At 40.1% G+C, this 15,313-nt stretch overlaps 1 protein-coding gene across 9 annotated transcripts in view; it reads left to right on the top strand.

The window, feature by feature from the left end:
• Window positions 1-15,313, top strand: part of CELF2 (CUGBP Elav-like family member 2) — a 540,383-nt gene that overhangs the window by 473,122 nt on the left and 51,948 nt on the right. For all 9 annotated transcript variants that reach the window (XM_053942011.1, XM_053942012.1, XM_053942013.1 and 6 more), the window contains one exon: window positions 5,263-5,397. In XM_053942011.1, the coding sequence (XP_053797986.1) occupies window positions 5,263-5,397 (135 nt within the window). The remainder of the gene's footprint in view (window positions 1-5,262; window positions 5,398-15,313) is intronic.

Here is a 15,313-nt window from a genome sequence, read left to right as displayed (position 1 = left end):
TTTTCTGCCAAAAAAGCATGTTTTCAACTTTGAAAGCTCCACCATTACTAGATTTATCATTCACAGTATTTATCCTTTAAGGACATTTTCCCTTTTTGAGACAAAGGGGGTTCCTCCAATCTAATGCTGAAAAAACTTACAAACACCTGGTTGACTCTAAGTTGTCTGTGGCCATTAACATCCTACAATTTGCACATGCTTAAATGTCTTGGATCTGGATTTGAACACAGTCAATACTTTCAGGCACATATCCTACAGACAGTGTGGTTTTAAATGGATCAAAGCATCAGTGCTTCAGGGAAAATGACAGAATTCTCTATTTTAAAAAATAAAGTAGGGAGGAGGGTAGCTGAGTAATCTTGTAATTTATTTTTATTGATTTCATTAATGGAAAATTTAAAAAATAATTTTTAAATTCTAAGTGGCGCAACTTTGCCGAATTGGAGGTAGTAATTAGATGCCATATGTTAGCACTAACACATAGAAAAGTTGATAATTAATGCAGGCAGCTCTGGATTCAGGTGTGACTTTGACAGATTGTATGCAAGGGGTTTTCACAGGCTTACAGCTAGGGATAAAAAGACTGATTTCACCTTTTCCACTCTATATGGGAGTAAAAAACCAAAACCAAACAAAAAAAAAACCCAAAAAAACAATCCTCCACACCATTTATACATAATTAACTACTTATCTAATTGCTCAAAAGAGAAGGCATCTTCTGGGGAGAAAATTCACTCTTTATCTAAAGATCATTCCTCAGAAATGTACAATAAAGGGTTATAATTTTGATCTTTCACAATTTTGGGGGTTTAGAAGAGTGAAAAAAAAGTTATATTGAATCATCAGGGAGATTTCTCACAATTATTACAGGGTTTAATTCTTTTGTAGCATTCAGAAAATAATCTCTACTCCTTTATCCTCCTGGGTTAGCACAAGCAATCTAATACAGCCTGCAAGAAATGCTCATTACTGAAGCAAATTGAGTAAAGCTGAAAAATTAGATGCTTCAGGATGTTATTCTGCAAGCTGGGTGTAGTGCTGTCAGAAGACAGGAGGCTCAGTTTGAAAGTTCCCCTCCCAGCAGAGACAGATTTCATCTCAGATAACCTTTGATGGCTAAGGCAGAGTTCTGGGTTCAAACACGATGCCCAGGCACACGTGCTAGTGATGGCAGTGCTTGCCTTGACAGGGTTACAAGAGCAACTCTACTCATTTTAAAACAGGTGTCTGTACCTCTTTGTGCAGTGCTCCTGCATTCTGGCAAACCCCACCCCAAATCCAGCAGGCTTAGCACTGGGTGTGTCACTCAAACTGCCCTGGCAGCACGGCCAACCTGCATTTGTAATGTGTTGGGGTGGATTAAAGGTGAACCCCATAATGTGTTAATCAAGAAACTGTGCAGTTTCACACTTTCCTTCCTATAAATAGAACTTCAGGCCTTGTTTACTGTGACCTTCTGGCTGCTTCTGCTCCATCAAGGAGGGGCACTCAGCCATCCCATCCTACCTGCTGCTTCCAAACAGTTGTATCTCCTTCATTTCCCCAGAGTGGTGTAAAATTGTCAGAAAGTTCAACTAAGCCCATAAGCAACATTCAGAAATAATGATATCAAACACATGCTAAAAAAGTTTTGATTTTTCTGGATTTTGAATTGTTGAAACCTTCCCCAAGGGTGGGAGAGATAGTTATCAAGCAGCAGTGAAATGCTTTTGAGATATGTGTACATGTGGTGGCCCTTGCACACTGTTATCCTTCCCCCTTTTTCTTTGCCTGCTCTCATTGCCCAAAGCACTCACAGCTCCCAGGTTTTGTCCAGCCCCTCAGAGCTCATTCATTCCTGATGTCCCTGCAGCTGGAGCTCAGGACATCTAGATGTTGTCATGATGCCTAAGATCTGGGAGTTGGCTGGAAGGTAACAGCCTCTATCAATCCACTCAGTCAGTGTAAAAAAATCTGTCATCTACTCTCTACTCTGTAATCATTAGCGAGGGAGAGACTCCCACGACAAAGGCGATGCCACCATGGTGGGAGGTGAGATCTGTCACTCTTTGAAGGAGCTGATCTCTTGGCATTGCCAACAACCAGTTGAGCTGAGACAAAACCTATAGGTCACTGAAGTTAGGCCAGATTTGGGCTGCCAACCTTTCCCTAAGCAGAGGCACCTGTCCCAGCCTCAGTGCTTTGCTGGGTCATGTGTGTTTAATCCCCATTTTACAGTCCGTGGGAGAAATCCAACACACACAGGAAAATTCACGGGTTTGGCAGATCCAGAGGGAAGTTTGCTAACTTCTAAAAACATTTGACCCACACTTCTTGCACTCTGTTGTCTGATTCTCAAGCCTTGCCTGTGTGGCTGGTAAGAATTCATTTTAGAAAGAAAGAAATGGCTGACCAAAAATGCAGAAACAACTCCTGAAAATCAGTCTTATCAAGGTGGAAAAGTATTCCCTTCTCTGTGTGGGAAAAACTCTTTCAGCCTAATAATATCAGATGTTCTATCAGATGGAGTGAAAACATGTCATTTTGATCTTAACAATTGTCACTTTAAATGTTTTTTATGCTGGGCCTCTAGCCAGAAAAAGAATAGCAATTTTCTTAAGCTTCAACACTGATCAGCGCTGACTAATGGCACTGAATGCAGAGCACGTCATCATATCAATATGTTTTCTGTACTATGAGCATTCTTCATGAAATCTGCATTTTTAAGATGTACAGTACACAGGAGCTGGGTGTTTAATTTACTATAAAATCACCCTCAAGCTGCAAACCTGCAAATCATGTTAGTTAAATGGCATATTTATAGGTTTACTACCAAAACGGAAGGAGGCCTATGGGGAGTTTGTCGCCTGCTACTCTTTGGAAAACTAAAACAAAGCCTTCTGTTCACATCCCATTTCTTTTGAGTCTCCATGTGAATCTCCATGGTTTGAGGCTTTGTCCTGGCACCGAAGCATGACCTAAGGGACTTCTTTTGGGATGCTGTGGCAGGCATTTGTCCAACTTAGCCAGCAGCTATTTTTAAAAGAGACTGGAACCTAGCCACCCTTAAGATAGACCTGCACACTGTATTTCCAGCTAAGATCAAATTTAAACTGGTTGGTACTAGCTGACCCAGAGACACAAAATGTGAGGTTCATAACACAGAGCAGAAGGCAATGCTTGGAAATGTGCTTGGCACCAAGGCTTCACCCAACCTGACCTCAGTCTGTTGTGTGGAGAAATCCAGGCCTGGCAGCCCAGCTGGATCCCTTGTCTAAAAGCCTTTCCTGCACTATGGCCATAGTCTGTGGCTGTTGTTGAGGGGACAGGCTGGTCAGGGAACTTCCTCAAAGAGATTGCTCAAGGCAATACAGGAATTGTCTGCAGCCAGGTTGCAGGCATCCTTCCACCAGCAGAAGTGGCTGCCTGTACTCCTCTTGTAGCTGTGAGCAAGGCAATTCAGCTTTCCCACCCTTAAAATAATATTTAGCGACATCAAGGTCAGCTATATATTATGAATCAGAAGTAAATCTTCATAATAAGACATATATATATATAAATAACCCTACTTGCAGGTCTTATTTGCAATCACACATATTCAGCCCCTGATCTGTATATAACTGGCTCACCCCATGCATTCATCATTTCTTAACCCTTTCTGGAGGGTTCACCTGCATGTGGAACCTCAATATAAAGTGTGAATGAAAATGTTCAGTCTTGAGGAATCTCTACTGAAGAAAACATCTTCCTCTGGGTGTTAAATTCACACCAATTTTCTTGCAAGCTTGTAGAGTGAGAGGCTGGGATTGCTGGGGCTGGTCTCTGTTTTGGGTTCTGAAAAATGCATGGGTTTGGTGCTTGCTTATATAAAAGCTACAAATACTTTTTAAAGTCAGCAATTTAAGGAGAAAATTACTTCAAACGCTTCTCGTGATCAATAAACATGAACTTCTTGTTATTCTTGAAATTATTAAATGCACTGAAAATGTTGAAGTATAACAGAAATAAAATCCTAGAAAAAATGGACACAGTTCCTTCTTCCTCAGCTGCAATTTTTTCTATATGACAAACTTGTACTAATACAGGAGACAGACTTAGAGAGCAAGGGAGGATTCTTTTCTTTTTTTTTTTTTTTTGTAAGCCCAGAAATGAAAATACTTCATTACAAAAATAATTTGCACAATAATAGAAATAAGTAAGTGCACTGCAGATCTCTGGAGTAAAGATTTCCTGCACTCTTTGCTTCCCCACAAACCCTGACAGTCTGCTCATTAACAGGGAATTGGATTTACATGCCATTTCTAGAGAAGAAGAAAGCACTGGTGTATGTACTGTATAATAAGCACTTAGATTTTTGGTTTAATATAGATGGGTGGGTGCGTTAACATTTTGAAGTTTTTCCAGAGTGAATTAAGTTCTGATGACCTCTTTCATTTTTGACAAGAGTCCCCTGCTTTAGACCTGTAAATTTGAGTTTGATTAATAGGACTGTGTGCATCCTGCTGCAGCAGTCCAGCTTGTGCTGGTGTTGGTGACAGTGCAGGCAGGAAATAGTCTACCAATAATTCAGGTAAAGCACGTTTTTTGTGGGTTTTTTTTTTTTGCAAACTCAGCATCATTATGCATCAAAGGGTGTTCAGGTGATGTCCTGAAATATGTCTTGTGTCCTCCTGAAGGGCAGAAGGCTGTGGCACTAAAAAAAAAACTAGCAGAAAAAGATAATGCATTCTTTTTACAGAGCAGTCATTGCACATCTGCCTTTCCAGTGCTGTGCATTAAGTTGGCTGAAATTGAAAGCTCAGATAGGAGCTGCTCTCAAAACATTTCTCAGAACTATTTTTCATTAGCTTGTATCATTATGTGCACAATCCCTTCTTCACCCTCACCCCATCATGATTTCTTTCACACATGGTGGGGATGAGGGAATTTATCTGAATTAGAATCTATGCAAAGGTATCTTTAAAAGTGTCTCTAATGGAGAATACTTTCCTTTTAGAAGCCATGAAGGAGAGGTGTATGCAGAGTGACTAAGACAGCCAATTAATATGTTATATAAACAGCAAGCACCACTAGAAAAAGAAGAGAGAGAGAAAAACGAGATATTTGGGGTGGGGGAGGAAGGGGGGAAGGGAGGTTGTAAGTATAAAGTGTTTGCCTTAGGACTTGTCTTCAGTCACAGAGCCAGACTCACATGACTGGAGCTTGGTTTGATGTGGTAATGAAGCATTGATCACAGCAAAAAGATGAAATGGCCTTTGCTCATTCATTATTTTTATCTTCTAGCTGTGGAAGACAGAAAATTGTTCATAGGAATGGTTTCGAAGAAGTGTAATGAGAATGATATCAGGGTGATGTTTTCTCCGTTCGGCCAGATAGAAGAATGCCGAATCCTTCGGGGACCAGATGGGCTGAGCCGAGGTGAGTGTGCAGCCTGTAAAGTCTCTTTCCTTAAGTGCTAATTGGGAGCTTTATGTCACAGCCAAGGTAGGCAGAGCTACTGTCTGCAGCGAGAGGTTACTCTGTAATATGTCCCACGTGATGAAGGTATCCACATGAACTTTTCACAGTGACTGAAATTATCACCTTGTATTTCCAGTGTCAGAAAGGTCTCAGTGCCAACATATTAACTTGTGTTATCACCCTGTTTGTCAGCTGGAAAGGTTCCTTTGCACCCTGAGAAAACACCCTCAGTTTTCTGCTCTCACAAAATCAAAGTTGCTCCCCTGACCCCATTTCTGCTTTGTAGCACATGGCCAAAAAAAAAAAAAAAAAAAAGACAGGACTGTAAATGACTGCTTGAGGGCATGAAGGGTGATGGGAACTGGCCCTTGTTGTAGCACTATCTCCTCCATTCCTGTGTTTTCTGTAACTCTATGCAAAACATAGGTCTGCTGTAAGTGAGAAATGAAGAGGTTACCTTGGATCTGAGAGCTTTGCCTGGACAAATGTTTGTAGAGTTTTTAAATCTTGCACCTCTACCACAACCCAAAAACGAGGGCAGAGGTGTCAAGCATCACCATCAAGAGTGGTCAAGTGACCAACCTGAACTTTGAAATGAAATGCTGCACAGATTTCAATAGCCAGTGATCCCTTTTGAGTGCAAAAGTACCTTTTAGGGAAAAGCCTTCTGAAAATCTATTGAAAAGAAAGATAAATGTATATTAATGACACAGACTGCATATTAACTCCATGGTATATGGACCTGAATTTATTCTCAGAGCATGAACCTTCTCAAAACATCAGTGCCAGAGGTTGCTGAGTAGAAAAGGAAATAGGAATAGTCCCATCTCTCAGTGCAGGATTATGCTGTTGTACCTGCCACAGCCATTTAATGGCACAGGAAATAAAGTAATTTTAACTGTGGAGCTGTGAAAAACATCACATCTATTGGAAAAACAAATACATAGAAAGTACACAGTTTATGCATTTTATTACATTTTCAAAGGCACAGAAAAAGGTAATAGCACCACTTTGCATATAGATATGGGTATAGATTTAGATTTTATTTCTTTACTTTTGGATCTACTTGTTTCTGGTAGGCATTAGGACCCACAGAATTTTGTGCAAGAATTTGTGCATGGGGGTTCCCAGTTTCTATAAAACACCTATAAATTTTAGTAAAGGAAGTGCAGGTGTTCCTATATGTCATGGCACTGCTTGAAAGCACATACTGTATTACTTCTGAACAATAAGGACTTGTTGAAAAGCCACTCTTACAATAAATAGGGAGCCACAAGAAAATTATGCACTTACATTTATGCTTTGTGATCCCCAAATTTTTGGGGCTGGGATGCAGCAGTCCTTTCAGGCAAGGAGAGCCTCACGATCATGGCTTTTGCCTTGAGGAAGATTAGGGCACAGGTCTAAAGTTGGTTCCTGCAGCTCAATAAGGAATGTTTACTGATGAAGTTGAGTGTTGCCATTATCTTTCTAGACACAACACTGAGGCAAAATAAGTATTTCTGATTTTTCGCTGATTTCATTGTGTGAGCAGCACAAGGAAGACACAAGTGGGAAAGGAGCTAATTAACTGCTGAAATAACAAGATCTCCACATCAGATGTTTTGAGCCCCAAAAAAAGATTTAATTGATTTGTCAGCATCACCCAACAAAGAAATGGATCTTTCCTGGGATCCATAAAAATCCCACTGCATACTTGCTTTAATTCAACAGACTCAGTACAGAAGGAGCATAGAAAAGCTAATTATGAAATCCAACAAAGTGGGGTTGGTGGGGTAGTTTTGTTCTGCTGTGAACAGCAATCTCACAACAATCAGGAGCTGAAATTCCTAAGCCACGTCTCCAATGTGTCAGGCAGGGCAGTGTTGTGTGCTGGCCAGCACAGCTGTACAGTTAATGTGCTGTTCTCTCCTGCTGGAGACTGAAGATCTCAGTCCAGGTAGGTCACACACCAGTAACCACAGCAGAGCTGCATCCTCTGTGCCGCTCGGGTTCATTTCGGTCACAATCATGACTGATATTCTATCATGCCCTCATGCCTCATGCCTTGTTAAACTCGAATTGCTTTCTACACACCCATGTTCACACTTCAAAATGGGTTCAGCTGCACCAACCAGGTTTTCAGGCAGATTTTTATCAGCTTCACAAAACCACCACTCCATGAGAGAAGGCAAAGTGTTGTGAAAATGGTTGGTATTGCAGTTGAAATGAAAAGTGCTGAGGGACATCTGCAGAGGAGGGAGCTTGACTGAAAAAGCACAAGGTGAAAAACTGCTTCAGAAGGGAGAATTTACACCATTAAATCTTTGTAAAGGGTTCCAATCCTTAATGAGTTTTAATTCATGTTACCATTTCCAAGATGTTAATTCCCTTTGCCACAAATATAATTTATTTTCTCATCACCCATCCAGATGTGCTCCCCTCCTAGACACAGAGGGGGAGTGAATGAAAAATAGTCACTGTCTGAGTAAAACACTGACCCTGCCATGCCAGAGCCTTCAGGAGCTCAGTTCAGTGCTCACAGCAGTGAGATGGAAATGTGGTCCAGTAAACTCTGTTTGGTATTTTTTTGGTATTTTCAATTGCATAACAAGTACACCTCATGGTATCTCAGATGAAAAAAAGCTTGAACAGGATCTTCCTTGGTATTTATGCCAGTTTTCAAGCTTTCTTAAAGTGTTCAGGCAAATAATCTGCATTACCAGCAGATAGTTGCAAGGAATAGCTCCATGTGACATGGCTCAGTAGAACAGTTTTGGTTTAGACTGGGTTTAGGTTTGAGTTTTTTTATTTAGTAAAGACTAAAAAGGTTTTGGTTGACTTTCATTTTAGCCCATGGCTACACTACATCAGCAATGTTACCACTGGGAGCGTAAACAGTCAGCTGGCCACTCATAGGCAGGATTTAGGGTTGTATTGTACCACACGGGCTCCAGTAGCAAGGAGAAATCCTGTCCTGTGGCATCAAGGGAAAATGTAACACTTAGTGATGAGTGTGATATAAGTGCTTAGATAAAGGGAGAAGGGGAGAGAGATGGAGCTCATTGTAGTTCCTAACCAAGAGGACAGAATTTGGTTCATCACCAAAGCTGACAGAACTTTAATAAAGTCACACCCATTGCTGTCACTACTGAAAATGGACCATCACCTTTTCCACTCCAAATTCCTATTGTCAGCTGTTTGCAAATCAGCTCTAAAATGAGACCAAAGTAATGATATAGCACTCCAGTGGTGGAGCAGTATTTTAAAGAAACTGAGATTCTTTTTTATGGCTTGAGTCACATTTTCCCCCATTGTTACTCACTCCTGCATCTAAGAAATAACCATTGTTTATACCTGTAATTCACTATATTTCAATCAGCTACAATAGGCACCAACCATAAGGCATTGCCTTCCAAAGGCTCTGGGATAGTCCCTGTGAAATTAGCTGGCTGGCAGCAAGTAATTCCTAGCTGTGAAAGGTATTAAAAAATAAAAATACCCTGTTGGCTGTAGAGATAAAGAACCCAGGGACCCAACAGCCACAGAGGCTGGCCACCTCTTGAGCAGGGTTCATGGGACTATCTAAAGAAGCTTGCCACTTCCTGTACAGTATTCATTATTCCAAGAGAAGGATTCAGCCTGCAGGGTTGTTTAATCCAGCACTTCTTCTGAAGAGCTAAATATGCTTTACAAAAATTCATGATTGTGATATCATGTGCTAAGCCTCATTATCATGAAAAAGTAGAAGTGAACTGCCTCAGATGATTAAGATTTTAAATCACTTATTGTAAATGGTTTAGGGAAACTTTCAGACCTCCTTACTCCCAGCACTATGTAATGTCTACATGACCACAGACAGCCAGGCAATGAGAGCTGGAGTGTGCAAATATAGCCAGAAATCCCCAAGTTTGATTTGTAGCTGTGTAGCTGTGCCGCTGATGTGCTGTATTGACCATAGGTGAGTTGGTCGCTCATCATCTCTGTTATCCTGTTGCTTAAAATAAGGGTAGTGATGCTCTTCTGCCTTTGTAAAATGCTTTTTTTAGATCAGTGGATCAATATCTCTGTATCATTCTAGGAATTATTACCATCCGTAATGATAATAAAAAAAAATCCTCTTATCCTTATCACAGGAGCACCACATAGCAAATTATTCTGCTGTATTGCTAAGTGCAGATTTATATATCAGATACCAGAAAGAAGTCAACTGGGTTAATAGCATGCGCTGAAAAAACCTGCTAATAACATGTAGAGAGAGTTGGATATACCATGAAAATTGTGAGAAAGCTCAAAATGCATTTTTCTACATCTTCTAGGCTCCTAATTATATGATTTTTTTAACAAAACATCACCAGGCACATGGGACAAGTGAACATTTCTGCAAACATTGATTACAAGGATTGTTTTTTCATTCTTTCTTTGCTTTAAGAGCAGGTTAGAAATTAAATAGCGAGTTACACCATGGTGAGGCAATTTAATTTCTTGAAAATCCATTCAGAACATTCAGATTCAAGGATTTTCTTGATGAATTAGTAAAAGAAAATTAGTATTTGCATCAAATTAATTGCAGGGAAGGATAGGTGAGGGACTTTTATGCTGGGGTTTTCTCTCCTCTGGATATTTACTGCTCCTTTCTGAGCTAAAGTAACATGAAGTGCCAGCTGTGGGAACACCCTAGATTAGGGGTCACCTTCTGAATTGTGCAGCAGTAAGCGATGGGAAGCAAGGACATGGAAGTGCTGTGTTTTCAATAGCTCTTCAGAAGCACCTCTGTGTCTTATGCCTTTTGCTGCAATGTGGTAACATTTTCATTTTTTCCAATCATCATGGCACATTTAATTTTGTTTTCCCTTGCTGAAACTCTTTGCAGCTGGGAGGGAAGCAACACATCCAACTGACCAATGTCTCTGCTGGCCTTTGGCCAATAACTACATCTCAGATTTCCATTACTGCAGTTTTGCAGCAATCCCTCCCAAGAGGCAATCCTGAAATGAAATAATTTGCAAGAGGCTTTATTCCAACAAGAGGATCATCGAGGCACAGTTATAGAATATGGTCTTTGGTACCCATTTAATTCTGGGTTTGTGTAAATTCCACTTACTGAAGTCTGTACTTTGCAGGGTGAGTAATTGAATGTCCAATTAGAAATGCTTTGAGGGAACCATGAACTTCAGGAAATTTAAAATCTACAACCTGTCATCTGGTCAACAGTCAAATCAGCAGAGCTGAAGAGCTGAGACATGGTTACAGGATGTGTCTCTTGATACATTTATGTGCCTGATATGTGTAAACTGAAGAGCTTCACTGTGACTTTTTCAAATTATTTTCTTTAGACTGAATTGTTGCACTTGGTCTCAGACCTGTCGTTGTGTGTCTTAGGTAATACTTAACAACCAGATATCACTACGGTAAACAGTTTGGTGTACAATTTAGTTTGTAGATGAAATGTTTTTTAGCCACCAAGACAGATTTTTTGTGATGTCTTCATTAGAAGGCTGTTTTCCAGGATGCTCCTTCCTTCAGACTGGGCTGTATTAGCACAGGAAAGGAAAAGGAAAAGTCTATTTTGCAATTTCAGCTAGAAACATTTAACCCAACAGAGCTTAATTTTAATAATACTTCAATTTCCATAGCTTTTTATTCAAGCCTTATCTTTTCTTTAAATAGAAACTTTCATCTCAGAGGATCCCAACTACTCCTTGCAGGAGTATTTGGCAGCTTTTCACTTTTGTTGCTTTACAGAAATTGAAGAAAAACTTGTTTACAATGTACTGAGAAGCTGTAGTGCAACCATTACAGCACCAGCTGCGCAGCCAGCACTGACACAGCACTGCAGTTGCTTGGGTGGCTTTGAAAATCTCTTGGGTCTTCTTTTGTGTCAAAACCATGTTTTTAGACTTCCAAACAATGTCTCTGCATTTTGCATCTCCCTTTGGCTTCATTTTAAAACCTCTGGTAGACCGTGGTGGTTTCATGAGGGAGGTTTCTTGTGTAGGTATGAACCTTACCTGAGGCTTCCATACATAAAAATGTTCTACTTCACTCGCAGCTCGCAGCAGTTGATGTTGTGTTAGGCTGTGCAAGAACTGCTGACTGTTTCTCGACACTTCTAGAAAAACCTGAGATGAGAAGAATCACATGAAGCAGGAGCTGAAATGGGGCAGCGCTGAGCTTTTTTAAATATTTCAAATATTCAGTCACTCAAGCAGCAAGCCCTAGGTTTGGGGTGGCCAGGGTCAAGGAGGAGGCCTATCACATTTGACTGCATTTTCAGAATTCTCTTTCAGTTTCTGGTGGGAGAGGGGTAAGGAGTAAGCCTGTGAGTTTAGATGTTCTCTCAGCCAACGTGGCAGATGTGATAATGGGCTCCAAAATTTCTCCCATGACGAGGCTGGGTGCCTTACTCCAATTCTGCCTGCAGGAGGAAATTACTTCCGGCAGCCCTTCCCCAGTCACTCATTTATCTGCTGTAGGGGGTGAGAAGGCAGCCTTGGAGAAGCAGCTAAAATTCTTAGATTTTCTTTCTCCCTCCCCTTTTCCTTATGTCAGTGATTCCTGACATTTTGAAACCAGAGCTGATAAATAAGTGTGAGATGTCTTGTAGGCTGGCTGTTTTTACAAAACAATCTATTTTTTGGTGTAGCTAGGTAGTTGGTTGTACAAACTGAAGTTATTTCGAGGCATTAGCTATAGAAATATCCCCCTCTCCATATTTTCCCTCGCAGAGAGCTCCACAGCTCCAGTAAGAAGGGAATAATTAAATATAGGTGGGGTAGAACAGAAATAGTTTGCTTGTAGCTGTGGGTTGGGAAGACCTTGTTCCGTGGCACGCCAATCAATGCCGTGTTTCATAGGATGAGGTAAGAGGCCACAGAAATCTTTCTTGTTTCCTTGCACCACAAGGCATGAAATCTGATTAGTCCTGTCCTCTTCTAATTGTGATTTACGTCCTAGAGCTGGCAGTGTGTTCCCAAAAGACCACCTGCACCCATGTGACACAGTGAGTGAGAGAGTGCTGGAAAGGCTTTTCCTAACCCTTGAGAAACGTAAAGAAATGAAATCCAGTGTCCTTGGACACCAACTTCTGATTAAATCCTAGATGCCCAACTAAACCATCCTCCTCCAGTGCATATGTGCCCCACCGAGGAAAATCATTGACCATGGCAGTAAACACAAGCATTTCACAACAGCTTTTTCTGAACACCTAAATTATAAATGCAAAATTATTGAGGTAAATAGACCAAATCCTATGACATAGGCTAAGCTCCCATCCAGTGTGGCAGTCTGGTCATGAAGGAAAGGAGTCCATAGTTCACACATAATAAAATATATATGATCCCATATTCCATGCACAATAAAATATATATGCACACATAATCAATAAACAAATGTTGTGTGTGAGTGTCCACGTTTGGTAACCCTTGAATGTGAATGCACATAGCAATGTCTGGAAGAATGGTTAAATTAGCAAATGTTTAATTGGGGCACTTAATGGCAACCTCTTAAAGTCTGGGTTTTCAAATAATTTAAAAATAATATTTTCTACTGAATTTTTGCCATGTTATTGAGGTAAATTGGAAATTTACCTCAATAAATGGTAAGGTGGAAATGGCCACTGTCTATCAGTGGGAAATGGCCTGCTGAATGGAGATAACAAGGGGACTTAACCTTGTAGCCTCTGGCTGGCAAACCCTAATTAAAATGCAGCCCCATCCTCTCTGTGGAGTGCTGCTTCCAAACGCTCATATTCAAGCTGCATAACCTCATTCATCAGGCATTCCCCTTGCCCAAAGAACAAGTTTATTTCAAATTGGTACAGAGATCTGCTACAAAGGTCCTTTTGCTCCATGACAAAGGCAACGAGACCCATGCAAATGGTTTTGGGCTGAGGAGTGAGGAGGAAGGCTTTGCAGTGGTGCTGGGCACTGAAAGTACCCACCAGCTGAGCCCTGTGGTTAAAAAGAGAGAAAGCTCAAGGGAGGGAAGTCTGCTTTATCTTGAGAGGAATGCAGCCTTATTTCTCTGCTGATTCACATTTCTTTTGAGACTTGCTAATTGCAACATCTCTCAGTAAGTTACTTACACCAGAACTGCTGGGGAGAAATTGTGATAAATGCATAAACTGTGTCTTACTGATTTTTGTTGACATTTTACATGCTTCTCATGCATTTGAAACCTCCATTCAGTAATTGTCACTATAGTACACACTCCTTGATAGTGAGAACCAAAGAAGTGAATGAAGCAGTTTCTTGACCATTATCAACAATATTATTCAAGGTTCTGCATGGGGTTCCTTGCTTGCCCTCCCAGTATATCTCTATTTGTGCTCATCCCCCACTGAATTTGCAAGACAAAAAAAGAATAATGCTAATAACTGAAATGGTATTAAGAGAGATTACTTTGAGACTGATGATAAATTTGGGCCTCTTTAATTTTAGTGCACAGCAGCAATATGGAATCTAGGAGGAGTACTGTAGATTATTTACCCTTCTACTTCACATTTTGTCTAGATTGCTGTACAGAAAGCTGTTTTGTTACATCATATTCTTTGACAGAAATATGTTGCTGAACAAGACTAGTATAGCATTATGTAGTGTGGCTAAACAGTAGTGAGACATCATCAGCTGTTTTGTTACCTAAGAAATACAGAAAGTCACAATGCTGTGGTGAAGTTTGGGTAAAAGAACTTTGATTTGTGATTTTATGATGCTCATCTATCAGCCAGAGCTAGCTTAGGTTCTTTTGAATTGAGGGCTTTTACATTAAAGAGAAAAAAAATACCGCATGATGCAAAAATGCATTGACTTTATTTTCATGACTAGATGTAGTGCTTTTGGGTAATGATCAGGCATTGCTTTCTCTTACTGTTGTTTGATTAAAATGTGAATACAGTCTTGACTTGATAATCTTACCAGGTACACACAGAGCTAAAAAGAAAAGGTATTCTATGCCTCAAATTGATTTGCATAAACCAAACAATCTGTTGCTTGCTGGATTGCAAAATGGTTTATTTTGCCCATTGGCCACAGGGGCAACAATATTGTATTTTTGATGCCAGAATGTAGCTTTCATGCATTAGCTCTAAAATGACAATATGCTTTAGCCTCTCAGTGCTTAGATCTGCTTCATTTGGAAATCTTTTAAGTAGTAATAATAATAATGTTTTGAGGAAATTGAGTGGAACACTAAATTATTCTCTGAAACCTAAGTTCAAACTGTGCAAGGCTAAGGGAGCTGAAAATCAATGCACTTTTAAAGTCATTAGAGATCACAAGTGAAATAAGTCTGTGTTGCTTTAGCTAAGCTTTTAGTGTGCCATGGTATTATTACAAAATCAGCCTGAATCTGCATTAATTTCACAGTCTTTTTCTTTAAGATGCCCAAGGGTGCATGAAGAATAAAATGTAAATCTCAAGAGGCAATGTTTTTATTAGCCAAAAGGGCAGTGAGTCATGCACTGAAAACGTTGACCTGCACCATGCCCAGTGTAGGTATGGCTGACAATGGTAAAAGGGTGGGAAAATAGCCCAGGCATTAGCCTACTGGCTTTTCATTATGATTTTAAAGGCTGAAGAGGGAAAAAAAAGAGTGATTTTTTTTTCAGTTATTCACGTATATAGCTTCAGAATTGTTCAAGCTGGCAGTAGCTTTCATGGATCAAAGAATTATACTTGTACCTAGAACTTGGAGAAACAAATATCATAAGGATTTCTATTTTTAAAATGTTATTTTCTTAAATGTTGAGATTCAACCTACATTACTGAATTTTGTCTGAGTCTTTTCACAAATGGTCACAGGATACACAGTGGTGTTTTTCTCATTCTTATTTGTATGATACTTCTTGGTGCATCACAGTAATTTGTGATGTTATGGACCCCTTTATTAAATTCTC

This window comes from Vidua chalybeata, chromosome 5 (assembly GCF_026979565.1).
Source record: "Vidua chalybeata isolate OUT-0048 chromosome 5, bVidCha1 merged haplotype, whole genome shotgun sequence".
NCBI lineage: Eukaryota > Metazoa > Chordata > Aves > Passeriformes > Viduidae > Vidua > Vidua chalybeata.
This window is presented reverse-complemented; position numbering and strand designations above follow the sequence as displayed.